General features: G+C 38.9%; 1 protein-coding gene across 1 annotated transcript; it reads right to left on the bottom strand.

The window, feature by feature from the left end:
- Positions 1–10,801: 10,801 nt before the first annotated feature.
- On the bottom strand, positions 10,802–13,593 carry LOC131997122 (uncharacterized protein K02A2.6-like). Its single transcript, XM_059367494.1, has 3 exons — positions 13,425–13,593; positions 11,203–11,657; positions 10,802–11,140 (listed from the first exon to the last, which is right to left on the bottom strand). Exons 1-3 carry the CDS (start codon positions 13,591–13,593, stop codon positions 10,802–10,804), a joined length of 963 nt encoding a protein of 320 aa, XP_059223477.1.
- Positions 13,594–18,050: the final 4,457 nt, after the last annotated feature.

The raw sequence follows: 18,050 nt of genomic DNA, 5'->3' as shown, positions 1-18,050 counted from the left end.
GCTTTAGTTTGTTTTTGGATTTTTCATTTTTATGATATAACTTAGATACATGGACAATGACGCTTGCAATGTTTGTATTTTACTAATTGTTTAAATGATAAAGATATATACATACATATATGGTAATGAAATAAAAAAATGTATTTATATGGCATATATTTAAAGTAAGCTATTTTATTCTCTTTCTAATAGCTCTTTGTTAAAGAAGTTTACGTAAATGTTGCTGCTTTGATAAACGATTTGCTTATTTTAGTCATATTAGGTTTTAGCACTTAAAACGTGATAACAATATTTACACAGGTATTATGCTGCGCTCGTTCTTTCGTATATTTTTACTGATTAATATATTAGTACGCCTTAGTTGACAACGCTTAGAAGTAGTTGACCAATTTTATATCGATTATTCCCGAAAGTGAATAATTCAATTTTATACCTTTATGCAATTTTTATTTAATTAATTTTTATACCCTCCATCATGGGAAAGGGTATTATTTCGTCATTCCGTTAGTAACTCCTCGAAATATTCGTCTAAGATCCCATAAAGTATATATATTCTTGATCGTCATGACATTTTAAATCGATCTAGCCGCCCGTCCGTCTGTCTGTCAAAAGTACGCTAACTTTTGAAACAATGAAGCTAGTCGCTTGAATTTTTGCAAAAATATTGGGTTGCCTAAAAGGTAATTGCGGATTTTTTAAAAGAAAGTAAATGCATTTTTAATAAAACTTAGAATGAACTTTAATCAAATATATAATTGCCATTTTGTTCAATAACCTTTTGCCATCTTCCTGGCAAATTTGGTGTGGAATACCATGCTCATAGAACTTCTGGCCTTTATCTGCAAAAAACTGAACCAAGTGCGATTTTATAGCCTCATCATTGCCGAAAGTTTTACCATTTAAGGAGTTCTGCAAAGATCGAAATAAATGGTAGTCTGATGGTGCAAGGTCAGGGCTATATGGCGGATGCATCAAAAGTTCCCAGCCAAGCTCACTCAGTTTTTGGCGAGTGACCAAAGATGTGTGCGGTCTAGCGTTGTCCTGGTGGAATATGACACCTTTACGATTGACCAATTCTGGTCGCTTCTCCTTGATGACTGTATTCAATTTGTCCAATTGTTGACAGTAAACATCCGAATTAATCGCTCAAAATATACCACACCCTTCCAATCCCACTAAACAGACAGCATAACCTTCTTTTGGTGGATATCAGCCTTTGAAGTGGTTTGAGCTGGTTCACCATGCTTGGACCATGATCGTTTTCGACTAACGTTGTTGTAAACAATCCATTTTTCATCTCCAGTTATGATTCGTTTTACAAACGGATTGTTGTAGAAATACTCCAATCGATATTTACTTGTTTAGTTATTATTTTAATCAAGTATGCTTTTCCTATACATATATTATTTTAATCAAGTACGTTTTGTTTTCCTTGCATTGGTGTATAGAAATATTTTTTTTTTTTTGTCAGTTAAAAATAACCCACCTTTGAATTCTGTTCGTTTAATAAATCTTCAAATTAATTTTTACTAAAATAAATTTGTCAATCCCGTGAATTCTTAATTACAAGAGGTTATGGGCGAAATCAAGGAAGTTCATGGAATTCCCCAGTTTAACGGCCAGGGATTTGATGATTGGCAATTTAGAGTGAAAATTCATTTGGACTCTCTGGATCTGTTGGAAGTTCTCACCGGCGACCCTCCAGATGGTGCAACTAAAAAAGTTGAGTTCAAGAAAAAGGACAAAAAGGCAATGGACAGAATAGTGAGTTTCCTACATGCGGATTGCATTAGTTTTGTGCGTGACAAAGAAACAGCAAAGGCTATGTTGCAAAGCCTTCAATCTGTTTTCGCGAAGAAGTCTGTAACGAATCAAGTTCTAATCAGAAAACAATTGGCCAAGATGAAAATGAATGATGGAGACTCAATTGTAAGTCATGTAATGGCATTTGAAAATTTAATACGAAAGCTGAAATTGTCCGGAGCTTGTGTGGAAGAAAGTGACGTTTTAGCACAACTGTTCTTGACGTTGCCCGATAAATATGACCCCCTGGTTACAGCTATGCAAAATATGGAAAATGGGCAATTGACATTTAACATCGTGAAAGAGAGACTCATTTCTGAAGAAGCAAAGTTCTTGGATCGTGATCAAGCTAATGTGGAAGAAAAAGCTGCGTTTTCAAGTAAGAAGAATGCTTTTCGAAAAGCCAAACCCCGATTTAATGGAAAATGTTTTAAATGCGACAAGTTTGGGCATAAATCTAAAGACTGTTGGCAAAGAGAAGCACGATCTGCAAAGACAAATACGAAAGCAGTCGCGTTTATGGCGTACAGGAATAGAACCAGAGCAGAGAAAGCTGAAATTGTCTTTAAATTGGATTCTGGTGCGAGTGACCATCTAGCAAAAGATAAAGATATTTTTAGCACAATGTCTAGCCTGGATAATCCAGTTGAAATTAATGTTGCCAAGGACAATGAGTCAATTGTAGCTAAGAATGTTGGTGTTGTGCAAGGTGTGAGTAACAAGGGCATAGATATAACAATGAAAGATGTACTTTATGCCCCAACATTGAGAGATAATTTGCTGTCGGTGAGGAAGTTGACTAAGGCCGGACTTAAGGTAAATTTTGTTAAGAATAAGGCTATGATTCTTAAAGATGGCGAAGAAATAGCATCGGCATACTTGTGTGGCAATCTTTATGAATTAACCTTAACCCACAAAGAAAATGGTGCTTTCATTTGTCATCAAAACAATTTCGAAATTTGGCATAAAAGGCTTGGACATATCGGAACATCAGGTATGAAAAACGTATTACAACAAAATTTGATAAAGGAAAACATAAAGCCAAACGTTTTGGGGTTCTGTGATATATGTACTGAGGCAAAACAGTGTCGTGAACCTTTTGATGGAACTAGGTCTAGATCAACAAGATTACTTGAAAGGATACATTCTGACGTATGTGGGCCAATAACTCCTGTGGCCTGGGATGGTTCCAAATATTTTGTTTCATTCATAGATGACTACAGCCATTTTGCTATGATTTTCTGCATAAAGAAAAAATCAGAAGTCTTTCAGAAATTCAAAGAATATGAGGCCATGGTGACGACAATGTTCCCTAATGTGAAGATATCAAATCTTACAATAGACCAAGGTACCGAATATTTGTCTAAAGCACAGCTAGAATGGTACAAATCAAAAGGAATACAAGTTGAACCCACCATTGCATACACACCGCAGCAGAATGGAGTATCTGAGAGGTTCAATAGAACCGTCACAGAAAAGATAAGAGCCATGATATTGGACAGTGGAGTTCCTAAATTTCTTTGGAACGAAGCAGCTCTTGCCGCTGTGTATGTTATAAACAGAATACCAACAAGGGCTTTAAATGAAATGGTAACACCGGCAGAAAAGTGGTTTGGGAATAAGCCAAATTATGATAAATTAAGAATCTTTGGTACAAAAGCATATGCTTGGATACCAGATAAATGCCGAAAGAAATTGGATTCGAAAAGCAAGAAAACAATTTTTATTGGCTACGCTCCAAATGGATACAGGCTGTGGGATATGCAAGCAAGAAAGGTAATACTGGCTCGAGATGTTAAATTCGACGAAAATTGTTTCCCGTACAAAGGTCTCGTTAATGAATCAAGTGAACCCAAAATAATTTGGAGCATCCACGAGCAAGAGGGGGAAGACGGAAATGATGCTGTGTCTGCTGAAGAGAATAGTGCAAACAACAAAGCGGAATCTGAAGAACCAATTGCACAAATGAATGAACAGAATGAAGTAACGTCTGATGAAGATGATAGCCAAAATTCAGCTGAAGAAAACGACCCGGATATAGGAAAAAGACGCAGCCTAAGAATTAAACAATTTCCAATGAAATTTATGGACTATATAACTGGACATGAGGCGAATGTGGTTCAAAATAATATACCCGAAAGTTTCAACGAAATCTTCAATAGAGATGATACCGATAGCTGGATGCAGGCTGTTAATGACGAATTGAATTCTATGAAGAAAAATCATGTCTGGGATTTGGTTAAGCCTCCAGTAGGTGCAAAAATCTTGAAGACAAAATGGGTCTTTAAACTTAAGGAAGACTGTAATGGGAATCTTACAAAATATAAGGCAAGATTAGTTGCGAAAGGCTTTCTCCAGAAACATGGCATTGACTACTGGGAAACCTATGCCCCCGTTGCTAAGCTAACAACTGTGAGAATTGCATTAGCCATTGGTGTTCGTCACGGTTATCACTTTCACCAACTAGATGTAAAAACAGCTTTTTTACATGGAGATTTAAAGGAGGATATATACATAGAAATTCCCCACGGCGTCAAAGCAGACCCTGGTCTGGTGTGCAAATTGGCAAAATCTTTGTATGGCCTGAAGCAAGCTCCTAAATGCTGGAATGAGAAATTTAACGTGTTTCTTCAATCACTAGGATTTTCAAGATCCAGGCACGATTATTGCCTGTATTTTAAAACGGATACCGATAAAGCCAGTGTTCTTATTCTTATACTATATGTTGACGATGTATTGGTGGTTGGAAATAATATCAATCGAATAATGGACTTAAAAACTCAACTATCAAAACATTTTGAAATGTCAGATTGCGGTCCTTTAAAACATTTTCTAGGTATGAATATGGATTTATGTAATGGAGAATTAAGCATATCGCAAGAAGCAAGCATTTCCAAAATCCTGAATAAGTTTGGGATGACAGAATGTAATCCTGTAAAGTCTCCCATGGAGAAAGGCTTGCAATTGCAAAAAGGTGAATCTCCAACAAACCCGAATCTACCCTATCGGCAACTTTTAGGGAGTTTAATGTATATTATGGTATGCTCTAGACCTGACATTTGTTACCATGTTGGATATTTAGGTCGATTTCAAGAAAACCCAAATGAAATTCACTGGCAACATCTTAAGCGTGTACTGAGATATTTAAAAGGTACAATGAAGATGAAACTGAATTTTAGAAACTACTCTGATGAACCAGTAATTGGATATGCCGACGCTGATTGGGCCACAGATTTGTCAGACAGAAAATCTGTTAGTGGATACATGTTCAAGGTCTATGGATGTACAGTATCATGGTGCAGCAAGAAGCAACAAACAGTGGCAACTTCTTCTTCCGAGGCAGAGTACATAGCTCTAAGCATGGCTAGTACAGAAGCTTTGTGGATACGAGGTGTATTAGAAGATTTAAGGGAAATTAGCGGATATGCAGTAAAAATTTTTGAGGATAATAAAGGCTGCATTGGAATGTCTAACAATCTTGAAAGCAAAAGGGCAAAGCATATTGACATCAAGCACCATTTTGTTAGAGACAACATTATGAATGGAAACATAGTGGTCGAACACATAAGATCAGAAAAACAGTTGGCGGATTTATTTACCAAATCCTTGGATACCAATAAATTTCAGAAGCTACGAGTTGAAGCTGGAATAATCGATTGAGAGGGGGTGTTGTAGAAATACTCCAATCGATATTTACTTGTTTAGTTATTATTCTAATCAAGTATGCTTTTCCTATACATATATTATTTTAATCAAGTACGTTTTGTTTTCCTTGCATTGGTGTATAGAAATATTTTTTTTTTGTCAGTTAAAAATAACCCACCTTTGAATTCTGTTCGTTTAATAAATCTTCAAATTAATTTTTACTAAAATAAATTTGTCAATCCCGTGAATTCTTAATTACAAGACGGATCGAATTCATTGCGTTTAAGGTGCATATCACAAGCGTTGATTCGGTTTGTTAAATGAATTTCTTTCAATACATGTGGTACCCATATTAAAATTGACGCCAAACAAACAAATGTAATCAAAATTTCGCGCACTTTTTTCTAAAGCAAGCTAAAAGTAACAGCTGATAACTGACAGAAGAAAGAATGCAATTACAGAGTCACAAGCCGTTGAAAAAATTTGTCAACGCCGACTATATTACGACTATATTACCGACAATTACTTTTTGGGCAACCCAATACTTTTTATTAGTGTAGGTCAGTTGGGATTGTAAATGGGCCCCATATCGGTCCATGTTTTGATATAGCTACCATATAAACCGATCTTGTATCATATTCATTTTTCATTTCATTTTATTAATGTAATAAAGAAGCCAATTTCTTTTCAGTAACATTTAAATAATCAAATCTTTCTGATGATTAAGCTTGGCTCCACGTTGGAGAATCATTCTCTCAAACATTCCACTCACTGATTCGTCTGCTTTCACAAGTACCCGTGCCTCAGAACCATATAGCAACAGAGGCCACCCCTGGTCTGTCGAGAGGTTTTCTTGTTTTTAAATTGTTTGCTTAATCCAAAATAACATCTGTGTGCCAGTATTTTCTTCCTTTTATTTCAAAGCTGATGTCATTCGTTTTGCCTTCAGCGCTGCCGAGGTAAATAAATTTGCTGACTACCGCAAAGTTGTGGTTCTCCCAATTTTCTCAATTTCCTTCATCTGCTCGGGTGTACAAGTCGCTGTGTGAGTTGATAACATCCATTTTGTCGTATCACCTTTTACTTCCAGATTCACTTTCACTCGATCTCTTTTGATACTTTCAAAGGCAGCAGTTACTACTTCTGGTGACTGACCCATGATATCTATGGCGTCGGCATAGGTAAGAAATATTACAAAAATTATAAAAAATATAGTAACGGCAAATTAAATAACAACTATTTTAATCTACTATTTATAAACTACTCAAAATTATAGAATTAAAAATCAATTGGGCAAAACTGTATTTTACAGAGTAGTTCGCAAAAAAATTTAATTTTTTGCATACCCCTAATTTTGACCCCACGAACTCGAATTTGAAGTCCCTTTTTGGGGCTCGGGCCCGTGGACCCCCCTTGAGGGAAGTAGTCCAACCAAGGTAATATGAGTATCAAATGAAAGGTATTGTTTAGTAGAACACGAATATGCAATCAAGTGCCACCTAAATAAAACTCCTTCCAAGGTTGGAAAAATTTGCCGCCCTTCGGCCGGGTTTGAATTTTTCTACTCTCTCTCGTTTGGCCTTTAGGGGTGTCCACGGGCACGAGCCCCAAAAACGGACTTCATGTTCGGGTTCCTGGGGTTAAAATTAGAGGGTATGCAAAAACTTTGATTTTTTGCGAACTACCCCGTAAAATACAGTTCAGCCGATGGGGTGCGTCCAGAGGGATCTGGGTCTGAGTGGAGTGGGTTGGCAGTTAAACAGGTGACGCGTATCGTGCAGTCCCAGGTCACAATCGGGACATACATCTTGCACGTCGGCATCAATCCTTGCTCTGTAGGAGTTGAGGCGGTTGCATCTACCGGAACGTAATTCAGCCAGAACTACTCTGGTTTGCCGGGGGAGGTCGATTTCTTGGGTACAATGGGAGACGGTCGTTCTCCATATACTACATTCACCCGGTAGCCATTTACAGCATCTGCTACCGTGTCTGCATGAATATTGATCTAGAGATTCTCTATTGTAGCGCTGAACCTCACGCTCTAGATCATGTAGATCTACCTTAAGGCTTCTGGGCGGTGGATATCTATCCACAAGATGATGATTTGGATGGTCTCTGCGATAACAGCCCAAAAGGTATTGCTTAGACAGCATGTAGTTATGTCTTTGCACTGGTAGGATCTTTGTTTCCAACCCGTCGCAGTTCGGAGGGCGGCATTCTGACAGATCTGAATATTGTTCGCCTCCGTGTCACAGAGCTGTATAACTTACCACAACCCAATTGCTTTGTACGTGGTCAACAAGGTTCCTTTGTCTGCACTCCAAGTGCTGCCGGCAAGTGACTTCAGGACCTTGTTTCTACTTTTCACTTTATCGCAAATTGCTGTTGCTTGTAGGAAGAATACGTAGTAGCTGTCAAATGTGATGCCAAGTATTTTGGGACACTTGGTCGGAATCATTTCTCCATCAACCATCACAGTCAGCTCAGCATTCACCTCACGCGTATTTATTGTGAACAATGTGGCTCAAGATTTGGTGGCAGATATCTTCAGATTTCTTGTAGCGAAATATGAGGCGCTCAGAGGTTATGGAAACGGGTGGTCGGCCGATGGTGAGAATTATGGGGAGGTGGTCTGACCCCAAAGAGATGACGGCTTGCCAGGATACGTCACTCAGTAGATCAGCATTGTTGATACTCTGGTTGTTAAATTGTTAAAACTTCATTGTTCCTTAAGTGTGTTAAATTGATGTTATATGATATAATAAACAAATTAAAGAAAAGAAAAAAACTCGATAAGGGTTAAAGGCTCTTACCGATGACGATTGATTATAGCCGTTGCCAAACCAATCCCACCCTTTATACGGTTTACATCCATCTTGATGAGTTCATTATTGATGTCAACTTCAATTCAATATCGGTAAGTAAACGATATATCGGTAAGTAAACGATATATCGGTAAGTAAACGTTCCATTTCTGAAACTCCTTCATCTTTCAAGAGTGGAAGGGTCGCCACATTGGGTGCCACATAAGCAGGTTATCTAAGTACCCCATCCTACCTTATCGTGCGCCTGGCAGTGTCGGCTTGTCTCATCCTATTCGGATTGTATTTCACCACCTTCGCAAAGGGGATAACTGCATATAGGCTCTTAACCGCAGAATAATTATCACCAGTCTTTCGAGCCCGGCCCCACCACGGCCGCAGTGCTGTTGATAGTAATTGAAGCGGAAACAATTGTAAAACTGGGCAAAGTGAACAAAAGGTCTGACTCCCATACGGCCAAATTTTATCTCCTTTGCCATCTTCGAAGAGCACCTTAACCTTCCAGGTTGGGTTAACTTCCCCTGTATTCCAATCTTTACGTGTAATCCATAACATGTCCAGGATAGGGTATCAGATCTGATATTAGTTTTCAGCTTGAATATTTCGGATTGACTGGAATGATCTTGCACTTAGAAGATACTAAATGTGCAAGTGCCTTCTCCGCACGCTTCTGGTCCGTGCCGGGATTGAAAAGAACCCCGGACACTGGTTCTGTTCGGTCTTGCCCTTAGAATATACTAAATGTGCAAGTGCCTTCTCCGCTCGCTTCTGGTCCGTGCCGGGAATGAAAAGAACCCCGGACCCTGGTTCTGTTCGGTTTGCCAGAACCGCCCCCATCATCGGTCGGTGAGGTGTAACCGGTGCATGGAGTCGGTACATTTCCGATCTTGCTCTGGCCTCACTCCCGTAGTGGAGTATAGTTATACTGGTTACGTCGCAAGGTGCTGTGCGAACATAGCCAGCAGTGGGTCACAAGCGTCGTCGTCGTCGCCTTCTGCGTCCTCGTCGTCGGACTATGTGACCCCCACGACCTCTCCTGTACGGCAATATACGCAACGGCAGCATCCCAGCCCAAATGAGCCAGTTCAGTGCAGGGAAGTGTATCGTTCTTGCAGTTAAACTGCAACAGACTCCGTGGCAAGATGATGAGATTAAGGACTTCACGAGCGAACGCAGCGATTCAGGAGACAAAGCTGACCAACACCTACAGCTTACACAGTTGTCACGGATACGATGTGCTACGTAAGCTCTTACACATTCTCCCCACATGCCACAGCAATTTGCGATAAAGTCAAAAGTAGAAACAAGGTCCTTGGGGTGCAGACAAAGAAACCTTGTTGACCACGTACAAAGCAATTGGCCGGTCTGTGGTAAGTTATGCAGCGCCAGTGTGGTCTCGTCAACTTTGTGACATGCAGTGGAAAAATATTCAGATCTGTCAGAATGCCGCCCTCCGAACTGCGACGGGTTGCCTCCTCAGTTCTGATGTGGACCACTTCCATCAGGAGACAAAGATCCTACCATTGCGAAGACATAACTACATGCTGTCTAAGCAATACCTTTTGAGCTGTTATCGCAGAGACCATCCAATTCATCATCTTGTGGATAGATATCCACCGCCCAGAAGCTTTAAGGTAGATTTACATGATCTAGAGCGTGAGGTTCAGCGCTACAAGAGAGAACCTCTAGATCAAGCGGCATATCAAGCAGGTCTAGACAACATTCATGCAGACACGGTAGCAGATGCTGTAAATGGCTACCGGGTGAATGTAGTCCTTGGAGAACAACCGCCTCCGATTGCACCTGAAGAAATTGACCCCCCGGCAAACCAGAGTTGTTCTGGCTGAATTACGTTCCGGCAGATGCAGCCGCCTCAACTCCTACAGAGCAGGGATTGATGTCGACGTGCAAGATGTATGTCTCGATTGTAACCAGGGACCGCACGATACACGTCACCTGTTTAACTGTCCGGCCAAACCCACTCGACTCAGACCCATATCCCTGTGGACGCACCCGATCTTAGTCGCGGAGTTCCTGGGTCTTGACACTCAACAGAATCCAGCAGACGAAAGATAGAACACAATAAACTGCCACAACAACAACAGTATGAAACACCCTAAAAACCATGAACTTCCTATGTAGGCTGGAGGGGGCAATATTGGGCTCAACTGAAAGGGCTTTTGATGTATGTAATAAATCTGGCATATACTTAAAAATTTAAATCCAATTTTTTTCCATCATGGTTGTTATGTTCATACGAGATGGTCGATCAATAGAAAGTCTATGTTTAAAACATAACAATGAATATATTTATTTAAACAATACTTTAAATGATATTAATGAAAAATAAAAGGTAATAAAGCAAGTATGATGAAATTGTCTTTAAGAGATGTGTATTGGTTGACGGTTACAACTTGACTCAGCGTGTGTGCAGAAATACAAAAACTGTTGAGCCAAGTGCGCTGCCATGAAGTTACCAAATTATTACAATAAAACAGAAGATTGTTAGGGTTACCGTAACATCTCCCCTTTTAAGTTTGAACCGGGCTCCTGCTGATTGGTTCTACAGGTTGTCTTCTTTGGGTGATTGTTTTTGGTTGGTTTTTGATTGGTGAAGTTGGAGGAGTAATGAACTCATCCGTTGGCGGCGGTGATGATGTCGAAACATTAGAAGGTAATACAAGAGGTGAGTTTTCTTCTGATGTTTGTCGAATCTCGAAATCTTGAAGTAGAATGTCCAGAGATAATGTGTTGTCTGGTGATGGTTGCACATCTGCTATCCTGGTTCGAAGCTGATCTGAATGTGCTTTAATTATCTCATCTTCCGATTCCCTATCCATATCAATGTTTTGTAGGGGACGTTGCCTATTCTGCTTAGAATTTCTCCAGGTACCCAAAATGACTTATTTCCTTTGAACTCCTTTGTATAAACAAGATCTCCATGCTTGAACGATTTTGACTTAGTTCCATGTTTGCAGTTGTACTGATTCTCTATTTTCAGGTTCCTTTCTAGAAGCGATGGTGAAGGCTGTTTGAGAGCGTCAAATATGGTTCTCATCTTGCGTCCTAAAAATGCTTCCGCTGGCGATGCACCTTTCGGCGAATTTGAGTTTGGTATGGATCTGTATACCTCTAAGAATCTTTGAAGAATTTCCGCTGTCGTTCCTTCCTTTTCCATTTTCTTGAGTGCTCGTTTGAAAGTGTCGACAAACCTTTCGGCTTGACCGTTCGAGCTGGGGTGGAAACGAACAGTTCGAGTATGTGTTATGGCTCTTTCATTACACCATTGTTCAAAAACGCTGGAACAAAACTGAGTACCATTATCTAATACCAGTTGCTCGGGGTTTCCTAAATGTGAACAATACTCGTCCATTAGCTTGATCGTAGCTGTAGCGGTGATATTAGATGTTTGTTAAATTTCTGGATACTTTGAAAATGCATCAACTATTATGAGGTATTAGTGTCCCTTCACTGGACCTGCGTAGTCGATATGGACTCTTTCCAAAGGTCTAATCATCAATGGCCATGAAGACAAGTCCGTCTTTACTGGATTTTTAACAACTAGCTAGCAATTTTGACATCTTTTTACATAGTTTTAATATTTTTGTCTATGTTCGGCCAGTAGACGTAACTCCTTGCGAGCGTCTTGCATTTTTCAATCGCAAAGTGTCCACGATGAAGTTGTTTCAAGATTTTCTTCCTGTAGATTCGTGGAATAACTACTCTGGCGTTGAAAAGCAAACATTCGCCCACATATGAAAGTGAATCCTTCCTTTTGAAGAATGGTAGCAACTGAGGTCCAACTTAACTTTGCTTTTCTGGCCATCCATTTGCCATATATGATAAAATTTGCTGAAAAGTTTCATCTGTTTTTGTCGCTTTCGAAATCATCTTATGAGTGACAGGAAGTGATGATAATGATTCGTTTAAATCATGTTGAATGTCCTTTTCAAAACTTATGGATGCAATTATGAAATCATCCGCAGGTTTTTCATGCGAGTTTATTAATCTTGAAAGCACGTCGGCATGACCGAAATCCTGTGTGTTCGTATACTTGATATCGAAATCGTATCCTAGTAGAACTAGCGCCCATCTTTGTAGTCTATTCGCTGTAAAAACAGGGAAGCCCTTCTTAGACCCAAATATGGCTAACAATGGTTTATGGTCTGTGTGGAGTGTGAATTTGCGACCAAATATCATACGGTGAAATTTCTGAACTGCGAATATTAGGGCGAGACCCTCTTTTTCGATTTGACTATAATTCTTTTCCGCGGGTGTCAATGACCTCGAAATATGATATATCGCTTTCATACTTTTGTTCGGAAATGTATGATAAATAATTGCGCCAATGCCATGGCTTTAGGCATCAGCCGCTATATGAATGGGTAAATTCTGATTATAATGTGTAAGAAGCAATTCTGATGAAAGAATGCTTTTGAATTTGTCCAAGACTGACATTCGGTTGTCCATTTAAAATGAGCTTCCTTCCTTAAAAGGTCATCTAAAGGTTTTCTTAAGAGTCTCATATTAGGAACATATCTCCCGTAGTGATTTATTGAACCTAATAAGGATCTTACCTCAGATATGTTTTCCGGAGCTTTGAGCTGCTGGACTGCTCTGATCTTTTCTGGATCTGGTCGTATACCGCTTTTATCAATTATCTGTCCCAAGTACTTGATCTGGTGCCTGAAAAACTGACATTTTTCAAATTTTAGACGAAATCCGAACTCCTTGATCCAGTAATGTTTTTAAGCTGTGCTTATGTTGAGCAATATTTGAACTGGCAATCATTATATCATCGGTATATGCTTTAACTCCATCGATGCCTGCGCAGACTTGATCCATAATACGTTGAAACGCTCCTGGTGCACATTTTACACCTGGGGTTAACCTGTTGAACTTGAATAGTCCCTTGTGGGTGTTTACGGTTAGTAACTCCTTATTTTCATCATCAATCTCTGTTTGGAGATAAGCGTCTGATGAGTCCAAATGTGTGAAAATTATACAATTATGACATTCCGATAAAATACTGGTTTGATTCTACGGCGTTGTTTAGACCGGTTGAATAGTCTCCACAAATCCTGACTTTTCCATTTCGTTTACTAACTACTATAGGAGCTGCCCACTTTGATATGTCCACTGGAGTAATTATACCTGCATTTTCCAGACGTTGTAGTTCCATTTCAATTTCACTGCGTACCGCATATGGAACTGGACGTTTGGGTATAAAACCCTCTTTTGCATTTGGAAGTAACTTGATGTGTACCTTTGTCTTAGTGCAAAGGCCCAATGAGCTGTTGTCAAACACTTCATTGAATGTCATTTTTAAATTTGAAATTTCATCATTGAAATTTATTTGATGACACCATGCTGAAATTGGTATATCCCACAAATTAAATTTCTCAATCCAGTCTATGCCAAGGATATCCAGGTTTTCTATATTTGAAATATAGCAGTCCACAATCGAAAAAAAGTAGGCAACACTGAATCTAAACAGACGTACATATATTTTTTTTAACATAAACAAAAAATTAAGAATTCATAAATTATTTACCGAATCATCAAAAAAAAAACAGGCATCACACCTGCAAGGTTTTGCAAATATGATGCCTGGTTTTTCTCCCAACGAGATGGACTCTGATGCAGTGGAGGAGGAGACATCAACTTCACAGCAAGCAACGACTGCAATATTTACCAACAATGCAACAGCGACAACAAGCATAAATGCCACCAAGAGACAACGGCTCGAAACCACCGTAGATTTGAAGGATTTGGAGTTCACTGAATTAAGGGAAAGACTAAAAAAACACAAGCAGATGGACGACAATCAATTTGGTATACTTGGGGTTCTTACCCAGGTTGATTTTGCCTCCGTATCTGCTCCATCAACTCAAGCCACACAGGCTGCCAAAGGCAACAACAACAATAGCAACAATGACAGTGCACCAAAATTAAAATGGTGCCCACCAATATTCCTTTTTAATGTGAATGTCAAAGCTCTATTTGACTCCTTAAGAGATACAATTGGGACATCTGCTTTTAAGGTAAAAATATTAATAAAAATAAAAGTAAAATCTACTTTATGGACCCGTCCGTCCATTTATCAATGATGGCCATTTTACGCCAGAAAGGTGTACATTCGTACTCATTTACCCCAAAGGAGATGAAACAACCGTCATTTGTGTTACGAGGCCTTACCTCAAGCACCGAAATCAGCGATGTAAAAGCTGAATTGGAGGAGAAAGTACCAAACACAGTTGCAAATATAGCAAAATACAAAACAAAGAAAAATGCTGACACTGGTCTTTTTTTAGTTTCGCTATTACCCGGTAAGAAGCTTACTGATATATCTGATATCAGGGGCATACAGAATCAAGTGGTTTCTTGGGAGAAGCCGAAAAAGAAGGAATCCGACATACAATGTCATAGGTGTCAACGCTGGGGGCACATATCTCGGAATTGTAATTTCGCGTATAAATGTGTGAAATGTGACCAGAATCATGGTCCAGGTGAATGTCTGCGCAAAAGAGAAGACTCCTCAGATCCGTTTTGCAATAATTGCAATGAGGTGGGTCATCCAGCTAATTGGCGGGGGTGCCCAACATACAAAAAGTATGCTGTCGCCCGACAGCAAAGCATTTCAAAGGCCATCGAAGAGAGGTCTATGGTAAGGGCCAATGTCAACCAGGCTGTGGGGTCGTCGATGAGAACTCCTGGCCAGACATTTTCTAATCTTTTTCATCCGCGTTCTTCTGTACAAGAAAATACAATGCAACATAAATCCCCAATAATTGACCAATTCCTTAAATTAGCTTCTCTTTTTCTGGAATCAGAAGAACTGTCACTGGAACAAGAAATAAACATATTTCTCTCTGAATATGCAAGTATGACAAAGTCAGATGCCAAGATAGAATTTTTGCGCCTGCTTAATAAAGTAAAAAGTAATTATGGACCATAGAGTTATAAAATTTTTAATATACAACGTGAGGTCACTGGTAGATGCCAGTCGACAAATAGAGCTAAAGGACACCTTGCATCGTGACAAAATAGATATAGGATTTATTCAAGAATGTCATCTAAAACGAAACAGAAAAATTAAATTAAATGGATACAACTTTATTTATGACAATTCGCCTATTGGGGTTGGCATTGTTGTCAGAAATTCTATACAATTCAACCGAATTGTTTTAAATGATGTCGGAATAAATACTTACCTTGCTCAAATAGAGCTATTAGACAACAGTGTCCGCAAAAAATATCTAATTGGTTCAATTTACGTCCAGTGTAACTATCAGACTCATAAGTTTGAGTCTGATTTATTAAAACTCATTCAACTTTGTAGGAATTTTGATGGATTTATCCTTGGACTCAAAAAGTCCTGTCTGGGGTGATACACTGGAAAATATGAATGGTAAAACAATGAGAAAATGGCTTGAAGACAACATGCTTGATGTCACCCGAATTTGTGATTCTTCTCCATCATTTCCAAACGGTTCTTCATTCTTGGACCATTTCCTCGTCAGTCCGCACCTGTTAAATGATACTCTTCCAAATTTTGAAGTTGCATCCTTGTCAGACCATTTTCCAATTAAATTGTCCCTGCGTATGGATCAAACAGAGCTTCTTATGAGAACCCCTCGCATCTTTACATCATATAAGGATACAAATTGGAGCAATTTTAAGCAAGACATGGATTCAGCGTCTTGCCCTCGTCTATTATGAACCTGGAAAACACACAAATAGACGCGTTAATAAAGGATTTTAACTCATCATTTAATACTATTCACGATAATCACACAAAACGGATACAAATCCAGGACAATAAGTTTCTTCTCTCAGAAAGAACAAAAAAACTATATAAAATCAAGCACCTCTGGCAAAAGGAACTTAAAAAGATATTCCACCGGAAAGGCAATAGAACATCTAGTGAGTACAAGCTTTTATCTAACCAGTTACAATTGCTTAAAATAATTATAAAAGAAAGCATCAACATTGAGCAAGCAGATTACTTCAATAAAAGGCTGCAAGATATTAAACCTAGTCCATCCGCTTTTAAAAAAATTTATCAAATCACAGGGAAAACTAAGTCTCCATTTTGCCAGCAAATTGTCCGAAATAACGATATAATTACCAATAGCTCTGATATATGTAGCTCATCAGTTCCACGAGTTTTACTCAAATACTTTCCGCGAAAGCTTGCCTCCACGTCCGATTGAAGATTTCCACTCAAGAATATCGAACACCATAAATGTCATCCCTCGTACTATTTTCACACTTGATGCTGAATTTAATGCCTTTCAGAATGCAGATAGCCTCCATTTCATCGACCCTGCAAAAGTTAAATCCATTATTAAGCTAATGAATAATAAAAAATCCAGTGGTTTAGATGGAATCTCCAACTTTGTTGTAAAAAAGTTCCCTGATTCCACCGTGAATTTACTTACTTGTATATTTAATCACTGCATAAATAATGGGTACTTTCCGGCTGAGTGGAAGGTAGCAAAAATACTTCCAATAAAAAAAAACACCGAATCCATTAGCCCATCCGATTTTCGTCCAATATCCTTATTGTCTAACATCGGGAAGATATTTAAGCAAGTCCTGAAACAGAAGATAGAAAATGGATTCCTTATTGAACCAATAACAAGTTACCAGTTTGGATTCAGAAAAGCGCACTCCACGCAGCATGCATTGTTAAAATTCCATAACGACATTACCACGGAATCAAGTATGTACTGTAGCGATTTCCCTTGACATTGCAAAGGCATTTGATTCAGTTTGCCATAAAGGAATATTATATAAGTTGATTGATTTGGAGGTGGATCCTTATCTTGTAAAAACTATAAAAAGCTTTTTAACAGATCGGAAATTTTGTGTTGACATTCAGGGTACCTTATCCGATTCTGGTTCCGTTTGCAGTGGGGTGCCACAAGGAAGTGTGTTGGCACCGCATCTTTTTAATTACTTCCTGCATGACTTTCCCCATGTTGCACAAAATTCCCAAGCAATTTTATATGCCGATGATTGTTTAATATATGCACATGACACCTCACCAGAAATTGCTCTCAGGAAAGCAGCGCAGCACCTTAATATCATAAATAATTACTATAACACTTGGGGCATACAAATAAATGCAGGGAAATCAAAGGCAATCTGCATAAGAAACGCATCTGGGAAATGCCCAAAATACGTGGTTCCTCAAAGCAAATCTCTGGAACTTATACTCAACGGCGTTAACATCCCAACTGAATCCAGCATCAAATATCTTGGCATCACGTTTAATAAGCTGATGAAATTCAACTCCCACGCACGGACAACTCTGAAGAAGTCAAAAAGAATTCTAGGAGCATTTTCTTACATTTTAAACAACAAACACTTACCCCAATCCACAAGGTTGTTGCTATACAAGGTGGCCATCAGACCAGTGCTTATCTACGGCTTTCCCATCTGGTTTACTGTCTCCCTGACAGTAGCCAAAGAACTGGAAATTTTTGAGCGTAAAATTCTTCGCAGATGCATAAACAAAAATTATCAGAATCGCACAAAAAAATATTCTAATAACTTCATCTACGACAATTCTGGAATTGAACCCCTGTGTTCTTACGCGTTCAAGCTCCAGAAAACATTTGTGCAAAAGTTGGCCACTCATGATAACGAATTGATTAAAGAAATCTTTGAATTGCAAGAACATACATCTTGGGCTGATTCTGTTTATCTATCCCCTGTTGCCATCATAAATGAAGCCACCGACAATGGATCAATCCGCAATAACACACCAAT

This window comes from Stomoxys calcitrans, chromosome 1 (assembly GCF_963082655.1).
Source record: "Stomoxys calcitrans chromosome 1, idStoCalc2.1, whole genome shotgun sequence".
NCBI classification, from domain to species: Eukaryota; Metazoa; Arthropoda; class Insecta; order Diptera; family Muscidae; genus Stomoxys; species Stomoxys calcitrans.
This window is presented reverse-complemented; position numbering and strand designations above follow the sequence as displayed.

What these genes read in the sequence shown, in the direction of transcription:
- LOC131997122 (XM_059367494.1), bottom strand. Translation starts at nt 13,593, where the DNA reads ATGACATTCAATGAAGTGTTTGACAACAGCTCATTGGGCCTTTGCACT. An exon ending in ACAACGTCTGGAAAATGCAG is followed by an intron (nt 11,658 to 13,424) that starts GTATAATTACTC and finishes TCACCGCTACAG; the next exon opens with CTACGATCAAGCTAATGGAC. An exon ending in CGTTCAAGCATGGAGATCTT is followed by an intron (nt 11,141 to 11,202) that starts GTTTATACAAAG and finishes AATTCTAAGCAG; the next exon opens with AATAGGCAACGTCCCCTACA.